Raw genomic sequence first — 20,595 nt, 5'->3', positions numbered from 1 at the left:
AAGTTCAATTCCTACATTCTTTCTACAAGTCCTCTTCTCATCAACCATTACAATGTCAAATAATTAATGACTTTGCAATGTACTTTATTTATGGAATAATGACTTCAATTGCAAACCAATTTTTTAAATCACTTTTATGGATATTGTACAATTCATTGACTAATAAAATGCTTTATTATCAGCTCTGTGGCACTTTAAACACTGTAAAAATAAATGCATTAAAGGTTTTTGATCATAACAGGCGGGACTTTCATGCCTTTCTCTCACTGCAGACTCATCTGAGGTTGATTACACTCTAACTAACCACTGAAATATTTTGGGAGTGTATCAATATATCAACCAGTGATTGCAACTGCTGTGGACATGGCAAACACAGCAAAGTATGAGTCATCCCTGGAAGTGATAAGTGAGCATTGTGCTCGCTGATTATTCTCAGGGGTTGTTAATGTGTGCTGTAAGTGTTTGGCAGAAAGGAAAGTGTGAAAAGCAGTGCTTGTATGTTTTTCATTTATTGTGTAGCTCTTGATTTGTGTCTTACTGTGAAAGAGTAAAACAGATGTGCTGTGGATTGGGAAGGTTACACTTTATTCGTTCCAAAGTAAATCCTTTTATGACATAAAAAACAAACAAACTTTGACCTGTTCTTGAGCTTGCCATGAATCCGTATCCAAGATCACCTGCTGTGTCAGTGACGTGTCATCCAGCTCCATCAGCCACTTCCTGGATTCTCCTCCCTGGACAAACACTTTGGTCTGTTCATGGATCTCCTGCACTGGCACTTGATTCCCCATGACTCTTGCTCCCTCATTTTGGTTTGATAGCAGGTCTTGTTGTTTGGTAGCCACCTTGCATTTTGTACTTTGTCACACTTATGTTGTGCGAATAATGGAGCTTAGAACACAAAGATTCTTTGGTACATATTTTCAATCAATAACAGCTGGGGCTCAAGGGGGCAGGGGCTCAAGTGACAAAAAGAGCACTTCTCAATTAGAGAATTAAAGAAAACGTCCAAAAAAACACATTTAAATGGTGTTTGTTAACTGTATTTATTTTTGTCTTTAGACAAATTAACTAGAAACCTGAGGCACTAGTTTAGTCCTTCCTTCATCACCACTCAGCTCCTCTCAAGCAAAGAAAAATCACCACAACTGGAACAGTAGCTGGGAGATGTCGCCTGTCTGACATGACTGCCAGTGACTGTGTGCTCATTAAAGGTGTGCACCTTCACTAGCCTCACAATTAAAGCAGTCAGTGATTCAAATGCACAACAACGCATCTTGATGCATTTCAAAGTATCACATCCACAATTTCCTATTTTACTGCACATGGCTGTTAATAAAATCAGTCAGATAGTGCTTTAAAAAGTATTACAGACTGTTACTGTTATTAAAAGTGTGCTGAAATGAAATTCAAGGTCAGTGCTTTCCACACTGATTTGACATTGATTCACTTTAGACTGCTGCACCTGCAGGCTTAAAAAGACAAACTCTGATTATAGCCTTTACTGTATCAAGGTGGCCCCATTTGGCCCCCTTTGGGAGCACCACTGCACTGAGGCGCATTAATCCAACAAGTGTCAACTTCTTACTTCTAATGATTAGAAAACATCAGAAAGGAGAATGAATCAGAGAATGTGCAGAGCTCATATATGGGACTGATTAACAGAGGAAAGATAAGTAGCTGCATTATAAAGTGAAAGTGTGTGTTACCCTCACATTGAGCACACATCAGCTATAAAAGCTGTCGAGTTTAATCATCGAAACGAACTGAAACGTTTATTCTCAGTGTGTGACCACGCCCCTCGTCGCCTGTGCTGTTACGTCATCCCGTGCGCACACGGAAGTAGCATTAAACCCGAAAACTTCGGGTCTTGTGATCGCTGATCGTTTCTTCTCCGGTGTGCAAGAGCTGTCTCAACATCTGTCAGGTAAATGTTGCGTTATTGTGAGAGAGAGCTGCGGATTTGATCGCTGCCGCTTTCAGACATGTTGTAATAATAATAATGGCGCTGCGTGAATCCTCAGATGACCTTTCGTTTGAAGACATCCCTGCTCCTCACTTCTTTTCTCTCCTGTGACAGATTCATGTCACACACAGACGACGAGTGAATGTTGGTCATCCACATGCAGGAGAAGAAAAAGGGGTTTTCACTTTGTCATTCAGCCAAACGAAATCCTCCTCCTATGGAAACTGTATTTGTGTGATTTTTCTTTGTGACTTGGTATTTTTTTGTGTGACTACAGGTTTTTTGTTTTTTTAATTGCCTAATGTTTTTTTGATCGGCTGTCATTTGTGTGTGTCTGTTATTTTTTGTGTTATTGTGTAATATTTTTGACTGATTTTATATATAACTGGGAATTATTTTGTGTGTGTGTTGTTTTTCCTCTCTCTGCTCTGTCAGGATGGTTGTGCTCTCCAAAGAGTATGGGTTTGTGGTGTTGACGGGTGTTGCCAGCATGGTCATGGTTGGACATCTAGCCGTCAAAACTTGCCAAGCTCGCAAGAAGTACAACGTGCAGGTGAGCACAAGTATTCCTGTAAATGTCCCTATCTATCATTCACCACCCACCCTAAGCATCGGCCTCTACTTTGATGAAATGGCTTTAAACGTGGGTGGGGCCTCTTTGTGCCCCATGGAATGTGGTGCAGCAGTGAATTTGTTGTGTTGAAAGATTCCAGCCTGTACAAATAAACATGCCTCGCCTTGCAGTATCCTCAGATGTACAGCGATGATCCTGAAAACGGAAACATTTTCAACTGTATCCAGCGTGCACACCAAAACACGTGAGTAAAGACCAGAGTCAGACCAGAAGACAAGCCTACAATATTTGCACACTGTGACTCAGAAGTTTTTGCATTTGAAAAGGAGGTTAAAGCTGATATAGTAATATTATAAAAATCTGTTATCGCCTCTCATTAGCCTGGAGCTGTATCCTGCCTTCCTCTTCTGCCTGGCTGTTGGTGGTTTGCATTGTCCAGTGAGTTTATTTTTGTAGTGTCATACTAACACAACCCTGAAATAAGATTTGCAGACTAAGGTGTTACAAATATTTGTTAAGCAATTATAAAACAAAGTTTAAGTGAAAGTCTGGTTGACGGGATTTGAAGAAATACGGCAATTGTATGCAGACTGCAGGAATGTGTAAGTGTTTTAACTGTGTGTTTGTGTGTGTGACAGCGTCTAGCCAGTGGACTTGGAGCTGTATGGATCGTCAGCAGAGAGGTGTACGCACATGGGTACTCTACAGGAGGTAAGAACTTGTTGTCCATTTCATTTCTGTCATTATTCAGGTGTTGCAGTGGTTAGCACTGCCACCTCACAGTAAGAAGGTTCTGCGTTTACACCTGATGACCCACTGTGGCATGTCTGTGGAGTTTGCATGTTCTCCCTTTGGGCTTTCCTCAGCTTCCTCCCACAATCCAAAGACATGAAGCTAAGTGTAATTGGTGACTGTTGGATCTGTCTAGGGTGTGCCTCGTGTCTGACCCTTTTTCCTCTAAGCTAAAGCAGTATAGCTAATGGATGTTATTGTTATTTTTTATCCCAATCAGATCCTTCAAAGAGAATGCGGGGAGCATTTGGTAATGTGGCTTTGCTTGGAATGATCCTGACCACAGCCAACTTTGGCCGCCACCTGTTGGGTTGGATGGGACCACAGATTGGGCCTTTCCGTCACGCGTCCTGTTGTTAATGAGGACAGCGACTTCAGCCTGGGTTTTACTAAAATGATTCACAATAAATACTCCTACATAAATAATATAAAGTAATGTACCTTGAAGCATGCCTGCCATAACCTCTCATCAGGGAAGCGTTGACAAGTGACCTGACCGGTTCTTACTGAGGGAAAACGCCTTTCTTAAGATGATGAATGTGGTGTTTTCACAGACTGGCACTCCTGCTCCATGTGAGATCATAAGTAAGTTTATTACCTGCTTTCTGGTTTGACAAGTTGAATGAATTGGCCAAAGACTGTATCTTTGCAATAAACAAATTAAGATAATTTTATAAAAAGGGACATGTCAGACATGTTTGATGGACAGAATAAAACCTTATGTTTGCCTTTGTTCAGCTGAAAAAAAAAGGTTATTTAAAATAGTGCAGGTGTCGTGTAGGAAACCTCAAACATAATTCCAATCACAACCGCTGTCTTTGTTATTTTTTTGTGACAGTTTCATACTGAAAAGTGATTATATTAAACATTACACATTGGTTATAAATATGTTTGTGTTTCCTCTTTTTTTGCGAGTGGAATGGGGTAATGGTTGAAATCCTGTTTAAGGGAGTCACTTTATTTACTTAAGCTGAGAATTTGTTCAAATTCAACATGACTTGTTGAGGCAGATTCACTGACAAAAGAAACATACATCAACAATGACACAGCATACTGTAAGGCTTAAAGCTCATTGCTTTTAGAAAACAACACCCCACTCTGTAGATGTGCAACTGTACAGTGGTTTCTATTTTATTATCAAACAGGACAAATATCAATAAACTCTTCAGTCTAACTTTCATTTCCATATTTATACATCACTAATGGCACTTAATAGTAACACTAGTTTTACATCTCTAATACATCATTTAAGGTCAAGCACATCTGCACAATATTCCAACTAATACAGATACAGGTAACAAAATAAAACGTCCCTGACGCAGCTTGACTGAAGCAAAAATGCGTGCTTGACCTAATAGATCCTCTGTAAATATGAACACATTTAATTAAAGTAGTTTGTCTTTTACATTTGATATTTAAGTGGTTATCTAGTGTAGCAGGGTGTTCTGAGTGTGCACTGGTGGATTAGCACTGGTGGATTAGCACTGGTGGATTAAATATTCATCAATAAAAGCAGAATAACTGAATTCAAGTTCAATAACACATAACTAGACATGAAAGGCTGCAATAAGAACCAGACATATTTGCCACATCATTTGGTTAGTACATGAAAAAAGTTAAATAATCTATTACTTGTCTATAACTTATCTGTTTTTCCAGCTATATGGCTTTTTAATTGTATATCACTTGCTTTTTTTCATTTATTGTGCAGCAACACTGTGGCTTTAAGACAACACGTGTGACTTGGCAATATGGTGTGAAAGTGCACTTCACTAATATTTGGTCACCTAAAAGATCATAATTCATGTTCCTTAATCATTTGGGGGCACTTTATATCGTCAATCTGTCTTCACCCATCACTCTCTAATGTCTCCCTTCATAACCTGAGGTTGTCAGTTCATTTACAATGAGGGACCATATGCAACCTTGATCCACATAACCTCATATGTCCCCTAGAGGGCAGTGTGACCATTGGTGCCACATTAAAGTGCTGTGCTTACATTGGGAAAGTCAAGTCAGGGATACATAGAAAACATAAGTTTCCCACTGACTTAAGATCTCCTTTACTTTAGAGGGAATGTGGAAAAAGAGTTGAAGTTATACACAAACTTTAAATGAGTAAAACAATCGTTCTTACGTAGCATCAGATAAACATTTTCATCACACTCATCAGCAGTGATGCAGCTGCATCAGGTAAAGGCTTTGCTCGTGTCCACACTTTCTTCCTTTGGTGTCCGCTTAGCTTCTGTTACCTCTGACAGACAGGACGCGTCCATCAGTAAGTGTATCTGGAGAGCGGTGTGTCCTCCATCAAATCATCCTGGGGAAGATCATTAAAACAAAAACTTGATAAATTGGACCATAAGAGGAGTGCTCTTATAAGAATGAGATTAAAGCCCTCAAAGTCAATGAAAATATATTTTTTTAAATATACACATTCTGGACCATATATATGTTTCTTGTGAAGTAAAAAAAAAAAAAAAGCTAAAATGAATGGCTGATCAGGGAGGGTATCATCCTTACTGTAAAGTCTGCTCAGAAGTCTTACCATGGGGAGATCCTGCAGCCGATGAAACTCGGGGTGGTTTGTCCGCTGGCGGAGCTTCAGGAAGAGGACGACAAAGACAATGGCAGTGGTGACGATGAACACTGACAGCAGACCAGCCAGCAGGGGGTCTAAAGGGGAGCTTGGGTGGTACCGGGGCCCCTTCAGGTCTGTGTGAGGCAGGAATGGACAAACATAATAAAACACACTTTTTTAGATAAAATGAGAATTACATTGCACTTTCACCTGTCCGTCACCTTACCTTCATCTCCAACATTAAGTTCAGATGGGGCCTCCTGGTGTTTTGGCCCCACAGGGACTGGAGCTGGGGTGGACTGTGATTGGGTGCGGGCGGCGTGGGCTCTGGAGCTCATACTCTGCACTGTGTGGGCTGGCTGAGATGAAAAGGTGGCTGTGGGATCTGTGGCCGGGAGCGTCCTGCCCTCAGTGGTTGAGATGTGATGCAGAAGGGTGGTGTTCTGCGGCGTAGGTGTGGATGAAAGGCCGTGGGCGCCAGCTGAAAGTGTGGATGTGAGGGTAGTGCTGTATCAATTCAAAACAGTGCAGAGAATTCTTCAAAGCAAATGGAGCACACACATACACACCACCCTGCCCGTTACAGCAGGGTAACTCCCACTGACATTACAGCACACACTCCTGCTGTAATGTTATTGTTGTCAGTGTCCACCTGCGTCTACCAGCATCCTGCTTTACAGAAATTTCATGCATGGACTCCACGGCATGAAACAGTGGTAGTGGTGGATATAATACGTTCACATTCACTGCTGTAAATTAAAGCTTTGTCAGACAAAAAATAGATTCACTTTCCCACCATAGTGAACAGTGTTTTTGGTTCAGTTAAATGGTCAAATAAAAATCACTATAGTAGAATGGCATCGCCAAGGCCCACCGGGTCCCTTCTGAAACCACATTTCAAATACACTAGATCCAAATTTCACACACTCATAAATATCAGTCCCCTAAACACGTCTGAATTTTTCATGAAATCAATGAAAATGTTGAAAAACACACAAGCTTACAATGTTAAAGAAAGTGACAAAATAATTCTTGAAGTGCCTGCTGATGTGGATCTGCACCAAAATGTATTGGGTTCTTTCCTGACCCATACTGCATCCTTCAACCAAGTCATTTTTCTTATTTTTGTGTAATCTTGCTTTTAAACCAACCAACAAACACATAACATTCCCAACAGAAGTAGCAAAATAATGAATGGATGGATGGATAGAAGGCCCGCCTGCATGATACTGCATTTTGTTTGACAAAAAGCCAAAAATATACACATACGGAGGTGAGAGAGGTGACAGTGACTAAAGGGAGCTAAAGTGCGATGTCACATTGTCTGTTATTTCCGTGCTCCTCACAGAGTCAACATGGCCTCAACATGGGGTGGGGGGGGGGGTTATATTTAACTGATCTATAAAAAAGAATCTCTTAAATAAAGTTACGACATTGTGAACGAGGGCCCTGATCCTGGAACGCTGCTGGGAGTGGAGCTGAGTCTGAGAAAAGAGACAGTGTTTGCAAACACACAGCTCTCAGGCAGCGTGGGTAGTTTTTATTTTAAGAGTTCTATCTGGACACAGTAAACAGAAAGGACTGGAAGATTAGAGTTAGAGACTTATGGATGAAAAGATGACCATAGATAATTGTTTCCCTCCAAAGCTTTTCAAATGAAGGTTTGTGCATGAAGGTTTGTCTCACCTGGAGAAGAGGCAGCACCCGTGTGAGCCTTCATGACCACTGCTGCATCCGTGTGTGCAGATGTTGCAGCTGCAGAGCTGGTGCTCAACAAGTGGGTTGTAATTGCTGCATCAGTGACATTGTTTGAACTGACTGTTCCTTCCATCCTGGTGATGGTTTCAGGAGAGGTTTCATTCTTTCCTGCAGGATCACGTGTCCACTGCAGGGCCTCATTCCCAGGATCCCCTGTCACACGGTCAGGAGATGCTGATGTGTCAGTATGACTCCGGGGGAAGACAGGGGGCAAAGCACTGCCCTCACCTAGATAAAGTGGATATAGAAATGAAATAAATTGTACATTTAATATAATATAAATAACATATAATCAATATATTATATAAATAGTTTTTTTTCCATAGACTTGTGTTCTTATAAAAATGGTCAATTCACCAGTGCATAAAGGTGATTTGTCTTTTTGTTTAGTGGCACAGGAGTATAAAATACGTTTTTTTTCTTAAAACAACAAAAAATGATTAGCTGATTATCTAAACAGTTGCCAATTCTAATTTAATCATTAATAATTGAGTACTTAATGCAGCTCTACAGTCAAAATGAGAGGAGTTTGTTTTTTTGCTCTTGTTAACAACATATTGAGTATGCTATTTCAATTCAAGAGCAGCATACTCTCATATCATTGAGCCAGAGAATTGCTTTTCGCATTTTCCTTTCAGAAATAACAAAAACGACAAATCAATGATCAAGATCAATAATCACTTAATCAATAAAGTGACAATAATCACTTAATCAATAAATAGCAGTCTTCTGATAAACCATGATTTGAAATTTAAATCTTAATCTATGTGGCCTGGTTGCTGTTTTGTATATAATGTGAAAAAAAGACATACACTGAGATAAAAGTCTAAATCAAGTTATATATTTGAAGTTAAACAGATTAATATTTGATATTGAAATGAATAAATTAGAGTTTGGTGATCTCATCTAAATAAACAGTGCACATCCTTTTGACACCAAGAATCTGATGAATGAACTAAACCTTTATAATATTAGTGAATAATGATCAAATTCAGCCTCCAGCTGTACAACAACTTTCTACAAGACGAGTAAACAGCGGAGAGCATCATGTGCTGAATTAATAAGGAGCCCAGCTCACGTCAGCAGGATGTCCACATCAAACAGACACACACACACTCACACACACACACACTGGGGATGGCACCTTACCTCTTGTCTGCGATGAGCCGGTAAGCAGCAGCACCAACACGACGAACACCAAGTTTATTTCTAATCTCATCTCACCTCCCCCTGCAGATCTCCGTAAAAACCGGACTGTCCACAGCAGCTCCGCCGCTCAGCTCTGAGCTTGTTTCCGTTACGTGATTTGACAGAGCTCATCAGCAGCAGCGCTAAAAATATCCTGAGGGAGTCGGGCAGAAGAGGAGCAGGGGTGGGGCCGCATGGCACGCGGGTGCACAGACGCACGCGCGGTCCTTACTCCAGAGAGAGCGAAAGGGTGTCAGGCTGCAAATTCATGCTTCACCTTCCATCTTTGTGTTTCCTTTTCCTCTCACAGTCACTCATCCATCTGCTTCCATCCCTCTCTGAAAGGCAGCAGTTTGCAGGCGCTGCCGCTCCGCCGCTCCAATCAGGCGCCAGTGCGTCAGAGGCGCAGTTGTGTGCGTCAGGACTCGAGCGCCTGTTGTGCACGCACGCGCACACACAATCATAAACACACAAACTCACACACACACACACACACACACACACATACACACACACGCGCACAGTGCCAAAGCTGCTTCCAAGTTTTTCCCGTGCTCTGTGTTATTGCAGGTTTGGTGCATGAACTGGTTGAGAGCAGTGACAGCTGACGCGGTGTGTGTCTGTGTGTGTCTGTGTGTGTGTGTGAGAGAGACAAACTTTTCAGCCCCCGCAGAGGTCAGTGTGTCGTCACGCCTGAGCGCACAGCCCACATGTGTACTGTATAGACAGCTGAATGACCCGCTGCGTCCTCTGTCAGCGTGCTGTGACACACTTCAGAGGACAGCGAGAGCCCGATCCAATCACTTATTTACTGTCTACCGATCAGCAGGCTGTAGTTTTCTGAGGGACACCCAGAGAAACCTGCGAGCTGCGCCAGATGGAGCCTCCGGACAACCCGGGAGAGAGCCCGGTGGAGTTAACGGTGGAGAATGTGGAAGCGGTGAGTTAGTTGTCAGCAACCAGCCAGTTGTCTGAATGACTGTTTAGTGAGTTTAAACCTGCAGATGCAGATGATATGTTCAGGTTTGATTTCCTCCAATAGAAGCAGTTAAGCAGAAAAGTGCAGTTTTGTTAATTGTGGTCGAACATAAGCAGATTAGTCAGACTGGACCTTTTGTAACATGATACCAGCTATAAGCATATGCTGTCCTAATAATAACTAAACACCATGTGCTTTGGATTAGTTGCCAGGACAACACATTTTTTTTATTTCTATTCAAACAATTAGTCATCAAGTATGATTATCAATGCATGAAAAAATTACAGCTCCGCAATTAACTTTAAAGTGGACTCTTGTTCGTGTATCAGTTTCTCAAGGTAAAACCTCCTCAGTCAATACAGACTGGACATATAGGGGATGAATCAAAAAGAATGTGATGCCCTTAATCAGTACTGACCAGTGTCCTTACTTCATTTCTTTTTCTTCTCTTCTCTCTCTCCCTGCACAGGCTCTCTGCCAGCTGTACTTTGATCCGGACATGGAGCGTAAGAACGTGGCCCAGAAGTGGCTGACCCAGGCCCAGGGCTCCACACAGGCCTGGCAGTTCTGCTGGGCCCTGCTCAGCCCGGACAAGGTGTGTTGTTGTTGTTGCTTTATCTACAGCATCTACAACTGCACAGTTTCTCCCATATTGAATTATGCTTCCGGGATAATGCAGCAGACTCGTTCATAAGTTTCATATGCTGCAGCTGCTCAGGGTGACATGAGGTTGGATTCCTGAATCGATGAGACAAAAATGGAAGATGATAAGACTGAATTCTCCATGGCCCTCAGAGCATCAAGCAGCTTTATGGGGAAGCTGGATTACAATAATTTATCACGCAGCACACAGTTAGAAGGTACCAAAAATGATGTACACATATTCAAATCAAGCACATTTATGGCTCTGGGTCATATGTTACAGTGAACTTATTAAGGAGTCAAAGGTGTTTATTATCACAGCGGAGAACAGGAACCCTTCCTCTGGGTCTCCTAGTTGGTCGATTTAAAAAGATCCCTGAGGATTTTGTCTGAATAAATGATGATGTCTTGTTGTGCTGTGCACACAATGGGCAATTAAAAAATCCAAGTACTGTAAATCGCTTAAAGGTCCAGTGTGTAAGATTTCGGTGAAATGGATCTATTGGCAAAAATTGAATATAAATTAATCCTAGCAATGTTCTCATTGCATCTAAATTGTACAAATTGTTGTTTACTTTACCCTAGAATTGCCCCTTTATATTTAAATACTTTATATTTACACCGGGAGGGGGTCCTCTCTAAGGAGGCTGCCATGTTTTTTACAGTTGTCCATCTAAAAGTTGAACCCTAGGTTTTGTCATGTTTGGAAGGGGAGGGTAAGGTGAGGGGGTTCAGCTGCACTAGCAATTTCACCAAAAATTCTACACACTGAACCTTTAAGAACATTAGTAAATGTTTTGTGTTTAAACTCCCTGTAAAGTCATTCCAAGCAGAAAAACACAAATCTTTTTTCTGTGTTGCTTTCAAAACAGTTGTGTCTCTGGTACAATGTCCTCATAGTGTCAAATTGTCTTCTTGCAGCTCCCAGAGGTTCAGTTTTTTGGAGCCAGTACCCTCCACACCAAGATCTCCCGCCACTGGAGCGACCTCCCCCCTGACCAGCATGAAACCCTCAGGATGCAGCTCCTCTCCCACATCTTGCACTTCTCCTTGGGGCCAAAAATGGTGCTGACTCGCCTGTGTGTCTCGCTGGCTTCCATGGCTCTTAACTTAATCCCCCAGGCTTGGGCTCATCCGGTGGCCGACATGGTGAGGGCATTCCAGCCGCAGAAACCCACTTTTGAAGGTGGCTCTGGCGCAGAGGCCTCTCAGGACCCCCACGCCCACTGCCTGGCCTTGCTGGAGCTCCTCACTGTGCTTCCTGAGGAGTTCCAGAGCAGCCGGCTGGCTCAGGCTCGCCGCACGCAGCTGAGAGGGGCCCTGGCTGCGGAGTGGGCGGTGGTGTGTCCCATGCTGCGTCAGCTCCTTCAGAGCCAGGACTCCTCCAACCAGGTGAAGGAGAAGGTGCTACGCTGCCTGTCCAGCTGGGTGGCGCTGGACGTGCCGTTGGGGGAGAGTCACGAGCTGGTTCAGGACTGTTTCGCCGCACTGTCCAATCCCGAGCTGTTTGACACGGCTGTGGAGACGATAGTTAATGCCCTGTCACAGCCTGACTGCCAGAGGTGAGAAACATGCAGGTTCGTATGGTCACGTCCATTCATCAGGTGTGTGAATGAGAACATGTGTGTGCAGGTATACTGATGCTCTGGTGAACCTGATGCCTCTGGTGCTTGGTCTTCATGACCAGCTGAAGACTGCGGCTCAGGACGGAGACATGGAGACCTCACATGGTATCTGTCGTATCGCTGTTGCCATGGGAGAAACACACTCCAGGTACACACAGATAAGCACACACACGACCTTAGCACTCGTCAGTGTGGTTTTTATTTCTTAATTTGAATCATTTTTTTGTGTGTGACAGGGTTTTATTGGAACAGGTGGATCACTGGCAGGAGTATCTGGCTTTGGTCAACATGATTCTGTACTGCACTGGTATCCCTGGTCATTACCCCGTCACTGAGACCACCAGCTCCCTCACTCTCACCTTCTGGTACTCTCTGCAGGTACGGAGGCCGACTGTAAGAACAGAGACATTTTGTCGTTTGTTTTCATCCACGCCGGTGACAGCCAGTGGTCAGAGGCATTGTGGTCTCATGTTATGTAAATGTATATGTCTGTTGTCCCATTCCTGTGAGCATGATATCTCAAAAACACCTTGAGGGAATTTCTGGTGGAAATTTGGTGCAAACATTCACTTGGACTCAAAGATGAACTGATTAGAATTTGGTTGCTAGAGGTCAAAGGTTAAGGTCCCTGGGACCTCACAAAAGCTTTTTTTTTTTGCCTCATATCTTAGGAAATCCTCTGGAGCATTCTTTAAAATTGGGCACAAATGTTCACTTAGATCCATCGTCACAGTTCAAGGTACGCTGGCCTCTCAAAACATATTTTCGGCCTCTTGAACAAGTATGCCTTCGGGGAATTTCTTCAAATTTCGACTAGTAGTCAATTTGACTCAACGATTGATTGATTAGATTGCAGTGGACAAAGGTCAAAGGTCATGGTGACCATATATCATGTAGACTGAAACTGCTCTGGTTGATGGAGACATACAGCGGCAGTGCGCCACTTTTAGTTTCTAAATTAAATGTTTATTTTGTATGTCACTTGAGAGCACTAAAGGTTCCTCTTATTATTTCCTGCATGTCCAGGATGACATCTTGTCGTTCGAGGAGGAGAAGCAGGCAGTTTATCTCCAGGTTTACAGACCAGTTTACTTCCAGCTCGTGGATGTGCTGCTACAAAAATCCCACTATCCCTCGCAAGAGGAATTCACCTCCTGGTCGTCTGATGACAAGGAGCAGTTCAGAATCTACAGGTTTGTGAGGAAGACAGAGGAAACTTTTATGGGCGCCTAAAACTGGACTTTTATCCTTCATCACAGATAAGATTTGGGATTTACGCAGACAAAAGTACATCTTTCTATCTCTTTCTGTTATAGATACACATCAAGAACTTTTTTTTCTTTTCAAACTACTGTATGTCCTTAAATACATTTCAGCATTTGGAGACTAAAGATTAAAGTTACAGATTGACTTGTGTCCTTGACTGTTTTCCTGTATAGGGTGGATATCTCTGACACTCTGATGTACGTCTATGAAATGTTGGGGGCCGAGCTGCTCAGTAACCTCTACGACAGGCTGGGCAGGCAGCTGATGGACCCACAACAGTCTACAATATGGCAGGTAAAGCATTTAATAACTTAAACTCCTTTCTGACTTTGTTCGGATCTAGTGTTTCCTCCTCCTCTTCCTTCTCCTCTGATCTTACATCATCCTCTGTTTCTCCAGGACACGGAGGCCCTGTTGTTTGGCTTCCAGTCCATAGCTGAGACCATAGATGTGAACTACTCTGATGTTATCCCAGGTCTTATCGGTCTGATTCCCAGAATCAACATCAGCAACGTCATGCTGGCCGACACTGTCATGTACACCATTGGTACACGCAGACACAACATCAGTTCTTTTTACCTTTACACCTTTTTCTTACAATTAATGAATCATAGTGTTTGGCTGCTTTTTCCCCTTGTTGTTTAGGATCCCTGGCTGAGTGGCTGGCTGACCACCCGGTGATGCTGGGCGGCATATTACCCATGGTGCTCCAGGGTCTTGGGAAGGCAGAGCTGTCTGTGTCCAGTATATCTACTCTGAAGAGGATCTGCAGAGAGTGCAGACAAGACCTCAGCCCCTACGCTGAGGACATCCTGTCTGTGTCACAGGTGAGACACTCCGCCTCACGTGATTATAAATATGATCACACTTATCTTAAAGGTGCTGAATGTATTTTAACCAGAGTGTGATTACTGCCTTTGTTTACATATCCACACTCATGATGATTTTCTGTCTGTAGGATGCACTGATTAAAGAAATCCATAAGGTGAGTAAACTGCCTTCACCTTCACCATTTTCTTCTACAAACATGCAAACACCCACCACCTCTCTGAGGACATTGTGTATAATGTGCACTGTATGTGTATGTGTGTGTGTGTGTGTGTGTGCAGAGCAGCCAGTGCATGTGGCTGATGCAGGCTCTGGGTTTCCTGCTGTCGGCCCTGCCAGCAGACGAGATCCTGGCCAGACTTCACTCTCTCATCACCCCTCACATCCAGCGACTGGACACACTGGCCCAACACGAGGTACTTTTAGCAGAAACTCACGTCAGGTTTTATACTGAAATAATAAACTGTACTGCAGGCTCTTGTGCCAAAGAAGAAATAAAGCATGCTATATTATACTGTGTATATAATGTAAATTGTGTTATAATTAGGGCTGTCAAACGATTCCAATTTTTAATCACATTAAACACAGGGTAGCTGTGGATTAATTACGATTAATCACCATTTGTAAATATGCCTGAAAAATCTCAATTTTCTCTGTATATTTATTGATGACAAGTCCAAATGATGGCGTTATTAAAATTGAAAAATAAAATTAAACTGAAACATACCACACCATAATTCATTTTGGCTCTTTGCCATGCCTCTGAGCAAATATAAGATGTTATTCAGAACTTTTTTTCTAATCAAACTAAAAGATAACCTTTATTCTAAACATTTGGGGCATGTTAGCCTTTGCTCTTTTTTTTAATTAAATATAGGATGGTTGAATAAAACTTTTAAATCAAACAAACAACCAAACCTTGTCATTGGCTCCTGAATGAGCAGCATTGTTGAGCCAGTTCACACAGATGAAAATTAACTAGTTCATGGTTCATTTTTTATTGGGATGATCTAGATGACAAACTTACGATCGTGTGTTTAATTATTTATCGATGGTGTCGGATCATGAATCTCTGTCACTCTGGTCATTTTATCACTGAGTCCTTCTGATCACGTCACGTCTTGTACTGAGAACAACATGTTGACGAGTCATTTTTCATGATGTTTAAATGCAGCCTCAAACTGGAATCAAACTGACACTAAGTTACTTCATGTTCTGATCAGGTCCTGATAACTAGTGATGAGAGTTTATTAGTTAAAGTGAGAGCAGGTCAGAGTGGAGGAGGAAACAGAAACTCCAGCTCGATACTGCAGCTTCAGCTCTGATCGCTGAGCAGATGTGACCAGATGAATTCTGTCTTTCAACTGTTCTTCAACAAATTCACTGACCGACCTCACATGAATGAGCTCTGATCTCATTGCGTTAAAAAAATGAATGCTCATTTTGTAAGCCCTAGTTATAATGTTCAATTTGAATGAGAACATTCAGAAATTGTCTTACACTTCCCCCTAATAGCATGTGTTATGCTCCCTGAGTTAAGTCCAGGGGATGAGGGGAGTAACACCCAGAGAAAGAGAATCATGGAACAAGAGTAATTTATAAATAACAAACTGAAAAGAACTTTCTAAAAAGGAAAGCAGCACTGAACAGCAGCAGTAACAATTAAACTCATCACAACCTGACAGAAACTAAATGGTCCTGCTAGCAACAACAGCACACACGAAAGAGATCACCAACGTTCACACACACAAACACACAGCTCACACGCGGGTGTCTGCTTCTCTCTGCCTCTTAACCACCGAGGCCTTGATTGGTGATTGTGCCCAGCCTTGCACACTCACACTGCAGGAGAGAGCGCAGAGAGAAAACCCAACGCAACTCATAACAACATGCTTTCAGTTTTTCTGCATTTATCTCAAAAGTAAACATTTATTTTTTGAATAAATAAAGTAGTTTGGTTCATACATGTTACTACAATCTGGAATATAAGTGTGCAGCGTCAGCTAATGCTCCATAAGATGAATGAGAATGTATAGATTATTTTAAATCATGCTTTGAGTAGCTTAATTAAGAGAACAATTAAAAAGGAGTTTTGTGAACTATTAGTAAGTATACTCAATCGAGGAGTATATTGACCCAAATATATTTGCAGTATATTTAAAATATAATATTACAGAACCAGGGTTTGAGTGCACCTGTTCTGCAAATATTTTCTGATAACAAATACCACTTCAACTCTAATTACATGCATTCTTGCTGCGGTATTTTCATGCATCATATTTAAGTGAATATTTGATTAATAATTGCTTTTATTGGATTAGCTAATAGCATTTCCAAATAGTCCCCCTAAAAACATGACCCAGATAGTTAAGTGCACTCAATCTCCAACAATACAATTCAATAGAGATAGTTTGTGTTAGTAGATTTAAAGTTTGTATTGAACTGAATGGATTGTGGCTTAACTCTAAAAACGACCACATCTTAAATGGGTGTAATAATTCTGGAACCGCAATAAAAATGTTCACAATCTTATATACATGTACATGAAAATGTCACTACTGTCTATTAGCTTGTGTATTTAGCTCAAGTTAGATGATAACCCTGAGAATGCGGAACACCAGCTCAAATTCAATTCCTGGTTGCTGTCAGTTGGAGGCTTTATATCAAACCCAGCCACTCTGTGTCCCTCTGCAGCCTGATCCCACTAATAAACAGTCCATTGTGCACATCCTGGGGATGATGTCCAGTCTCTTCACCACTCTGGACATCAACAGACAAGCAGACGACTTAGAAGGAACATCCAGTCCCAGACTCACACCCTCACAGAACCCAGTAAGTTCAGCTTTAAATAACAGCAGACGAACGAAACCTGCAGACATGAGCACCACTGTCATAGATCATACCAGCTGCTGTATATAAAACAAGGATTCAGTTATCTCTGTTTCCTGGATCTTTACCATCAGTATTTCTGACAATTTGCTTAAATGAATTAAATCATACGTCATGTTTATACATTATCTTAAATACACTTGAATCTATTTTGTCTTTATTTTAAACTTTCTCAGGTTGTGGTTGTGCTACAACAAGTTTTCACACTGATCCAGACCATCCTCAGCAAGTGGCTTGATGACCCGGAGGTAGTAGAGGTATAGGAGGGTTGTTATTACTGCTTATATTAATATGCATGGTGTCATGTGTGTCTGTGCATGTGTGATGGATCTGACTCTCACTCACTCACATCCGCACCCCTGCAGGCGGTGTGTGGCGTCTTTGATAAATCCGTTCGAACCCTCCTACATGATTTTGGGCCCATGGTGTCTCAGCTGAGCGAGATGCTGGGGCAGATCTACAGCGCCTACCCACAAGCCTCTGCACTGGACCTGGCGCGGCAGGTACGCCCCGACAGAGCAGGGCCCCGAACAGAACCTGGAATTACAGCTCCGATAATGCTTCTGGGATCAGTTTACATTTCCTCTCTCTTTGCGTTTAGATGGTTCACATATTTGCAGGAGAAGAACATCACATCTCTAACATCAAAGGCCTCAGTGAAGTCTTGACTACAGCTACGCTCTTGATATTTCAACAAGGTACTGCAACGACATTTCAATTTGTTTTTAGAAATCCCTTTGTCTTGCTCACCTTTACACATTCATTGTCCAGGTCCACGGGATCATCCTGATATAGCAGAATCATTTATGCACCTTCATGCTCAGGTTGGTCAAATACACTTGTCCATTTATTCACTCGTGCATTAGATGAAATCTTGTTTTCCTAACTACAGTGTGTTTGTGTTCTTGACCATTAGATCCTTAAAAGAAAACCTGATTTGTACCTGTCAGATCAGCTGGATAAAAAAGCTGTTTTCTACTGTGGTAAGTATCATTACCTGCTTTAATGTTCACCTGTCAGTCTAACACACATGGGAAAATAAAGTACATTTCTTATTGTAAGAAAAAGGATTCAAGGATTTTCTAACTCCCTATGTGCATGGACGCCATCTTAGATCAGTTTATATTCTTCTTCTGGTCGTTCCCAGAAATGCTTCATCTCTCACTGCTTTTAAATCCCATTTAAAAAATGTTTCTGCATTCTTTTCTTTAATTTATTATCATTATTATTATTAATATTATTATTATTATTATCAACATTATTATTGTTATTATTAGTAGTAGTAGTAGTAGTAGTAATAGTAGTAGTAGTATCACAAGAAGCGTAATAATAATAATAATATTATGTCTCTGAATATGATCTGATAAAGCATGTACTAAATCTCTTTTAACTGATAAAGCACAAATCATAGTTTGGGTCTAATCCATATTGAATACATCAGTTACATTAAAATAATATATGAAAAACAATATGTGTCCACCAGGTGAAGCTCAGAACAAGTTGAGTGATGCAGCCGCACAATGAGCGTAAAGTTAATCTTACTATAGAAAATATTCAAGGAGAATCTGTCAATCAAAGCCCAGACTTTAGCCTGACAGAGGAACTGTGGAATGACATCAGTCTTTGAGGAATTTTAGTCCAACATGTCCTCAGATGAAGATCACACCACATTTTATGACCATTGAATGCAGAAAACCAAGTAATGACAAAGGGTTAATTTACTTTTTCTCACCACTCCAAGGTGCTTTTTGTTGTTGTTGTTTTACATGATCTTGAAATTCAGTCTCATCACCTGAAGCTAACAATTAAGAAAAAATGATCCCATCTTGTTTCCTGCAGGGATTCTATCACTCAAGTTTCCAGAGACACCCACAGTCAAAGCTGCCAGTCTATTCTTTGTAAGTTGAGCCTGTAATGTTTATGGTTTCAGTATTCTTATTGTCTGAATCCAGTTGGTCGGGTCTTGAGTACCTGTTATTTCTGTTTTGTCCCTGGCAGACAGAGCTGCTGCCTCGCTGTAAAGACATGCCATGTCTCAGTGAAGTGCTGCAGAGGGATGGGAAGCTCCTGACAGAGACCATACTCCAGGTGAAGCAGGTTTTAAACCGACGACATAACATGAAAACTAGATGGAGAAGTAGAAAATTCTAAGCATTCCTTCTTGGGTTTCTTTATGTGTTTTATTCCTGTCTCAGGCGGTCGGAGGAGACTCTCCTCGCAGTCTGACAGAGCATTTCTCTGAGGTGCTGCTGAGCCTGAACAGACATTGTCCTGCTCTGTTGTCCCAGTGGCTGAAAGAAACACTGCAAAGCCCAGGATTCCCCTCGGCTCAAGTGTCCACTGAACAGAAACACACCTTCACTCAGCAGCTTCTCAGGTAAAACTAGTCTGTTAATGAACTGTCTTCACAGTCAGTCCACTGTTTTAGAATCTTTGAGCTCAGTGTTTTGGTTTTCTGGTCCATAACCTTCCTGCTGTGGTTCAATCATTCTCATAAATCTCATTCCAGCTGCATCTGCTGTTTTTAAGTGAAAACTCTCTAATGACCTCACTGTGCATCTGCCCAACACCACATGGATGACAGACAATGTTATAAGCTGCACAGAAACCATTGTGTTCAGCAGCTATAAAAAAAAAAAAAAAGAATTTATGATATTTATAAATTGTCTCGAAGGACCACCCTAAATGAATGCTCATGTTTCTTTGTAATGTTTCTGTATGCTGTCAGATAAACAACCGACGTGTCAGTCTCATGTTTTCATACTTACGCTTTCCTCCATTTGGAGTGACCAAGTCTATCTATCTATCAAAATGTACAATTCTTATATTGATATTCATGATCGCTCAACAATACCAGCTCGTGCTGTTCCTGTCGACATGAGAGATTTATCATCATAAATGTTTTTAAGTAGAATTTTGGGCGCATTTCTGTGCTTTTATTCTGATAGAGGAAGTGTGGAGTAAGAGAGTAGCCAGGTACACACCTCTCAGTTTATTTACACCCATGTGGTGTTAAGGTGAGCCTTAACTTGTGTATTAATTTATTATTCTAAAAAATAAAACCATAAGTCCCATTACAGTTTTCAGATGCTGTTCAATGTTTTATATTTTTGTGATCAGTAATGTTTTTTTTCACGTCTGTTTCTTTCTTCCAGGGAGCAAACCAACAAGCGTCGTGTGAAGGAGGTAGTGAAGGAGTTCTCTCTGCTCTGTCGAGGCCTGCAGGGCTCTGGATACTCTGATTACTAGTCACAGCTGCCAGAGCTGCTGAGAACGCTCCAAAGAAAAAAGAAACGATCTGAATCTGTTTCCATGACAAATGATGCCACAAAGGATTTGGGCAGGTGACACTGGACGACCAAAGACCAGATCACTTGGACTGAACGGAGAGTGAGTGGACGATTATGAGGATGAATGAGCCTCTGGGCAAAGTGTTTATAATAAAAAAACAATTATGGAGAATTAAATGAAATGAGAAGTTGTCATATTGTGTTTCTTATCTCCAGA

At 41.6% G+C, this 20,595-nt stretch overlaps 3 protein-coding genes across 4 annotated transcripts; 2 read left to right on the top strand and 1 right to left on the bottom strand.

Moving 5' to 3' along the window:
* The first annotated feature begins 1,783 nt into the window (after nt 1-1,783).
* On the top strand, nt 1,784-4,218 carry mgst3a (microsomal glutathione S-transferase 3a). Of its 2 annotated transcripts, XM_069510755.1 has the most exons (7): nt 1,849-1,927; nt 2,081-2,192; nt 2,402-2,519; nt 2,711-2,784; nt 2,921-2,978; nt 3,179-3,251; nt 3,553-4,218. In XM_069510755.1, the coding sequence occupies exons 3-7, from the start codon at nt 2,403-2,405 to the stop codon at nt 3,690-3,692; spliced, it is 462 nt and encodes a 153-aa protein (XP_069366856.1). In that variant the 5' UTR covers nt 1,849-1,927; nt 2,081-2,192; nt 2,402; the 3' UTR covers nt 3,693-4,218. The 2 variants fall into 2 exon arrangements, with proteins under 2 accessions (XP_019954537.1, XP_069366856.1); XM_020098978.2 differs by lacking the exon at nt 2,081-2,192 and having other exon boundaries at nt 1,784-1,927.
* Nucleotides 4,219-4,433: 215 nt separating this feature from the next.
* LOC109636926 (uncharacterized) lies at nt 4,434-9,339 on the bottom strand. Its single transcript, XM_020098967.2, has 5 exons — nt 8,821-9,339; nt 7,600-7,899; nt 6,140-6,394; nt 5,881-6,047; nt 4,434-5,652 (listed from the first exon to the last, which is right to left on the bottom strand). Exons 1-5 carry the CDS (start codon nt 8,888-8,890, stop codon nt 5,608-5,610), a joined length of 837 nt encoding a protein of 278 aa, XP_019954526.2. The 5' UTR covers nt 8,891-9,339; the 3' UTR covers nt 4,434-5,607.
* Nucleotides 9,340-9,515: 176 nt separating this feature from the next.
* LOC109645627 (importin-13-like) lies at nt 9,516-20,560 on the top strand. The gene is made up of 22 exons (XM_069510753.1): nt 9,516-9,534; nt 9,689-9,799; nt 10,308-10,433; nt 11,402-12,042; nt 12,113-12,253; nt 12,342-12,483; nt 13,132-13,298; nt 13,545-13,665; nt 13,771-13,918; nt 14,017-14,198; nt 14,330-14,356; nt 14,481-14,615; nt 16,894-17,031; nt 17,265-17,345; nt 17,454-17,591; nt 17,690-17,786; nt 17,860-17,912; nt 18,005-18,071; nt 18,928-18,986; nt 19,087-19,176; nt 19,284-19,465; nt 20,244-20,560. Exons 2-22 carry the CDS (start codon nt 9,737-9,739, stop codon nt 20,335-20,337), a joined length of 2,892 nt encoding a protein of 963 aa, XP_069366854.1. The 5' UTR covers nt 9,516-9,534; nt 9,689-9,736; the 3' UTR covers nt 20,338-20,560.
* The last annotated feature ends 35 nt before the right edge of the window (nt 20,561-20,595 follow it).

This window comes from Paralichthys olivaceus, chromosome 16 (genome assembly GCF_024713975.1).
Source record: "Paralichthys olivaceus isolate ysfri-2021 chromosome 16, ASM2471397v2, whole genome shotgun sequence".
Lineage (NCBI taxonomy): Eukaryota > Metazoa > Chordata > Actinopteri > Pleuronectiformes > Paralichthyidae > Paralichthys > Paralichthys olivaceus.
Note: the sequence above shows the minus strand (reverse complement) of the source record. Positions and strands in the feature narration are given on the sequence as shown.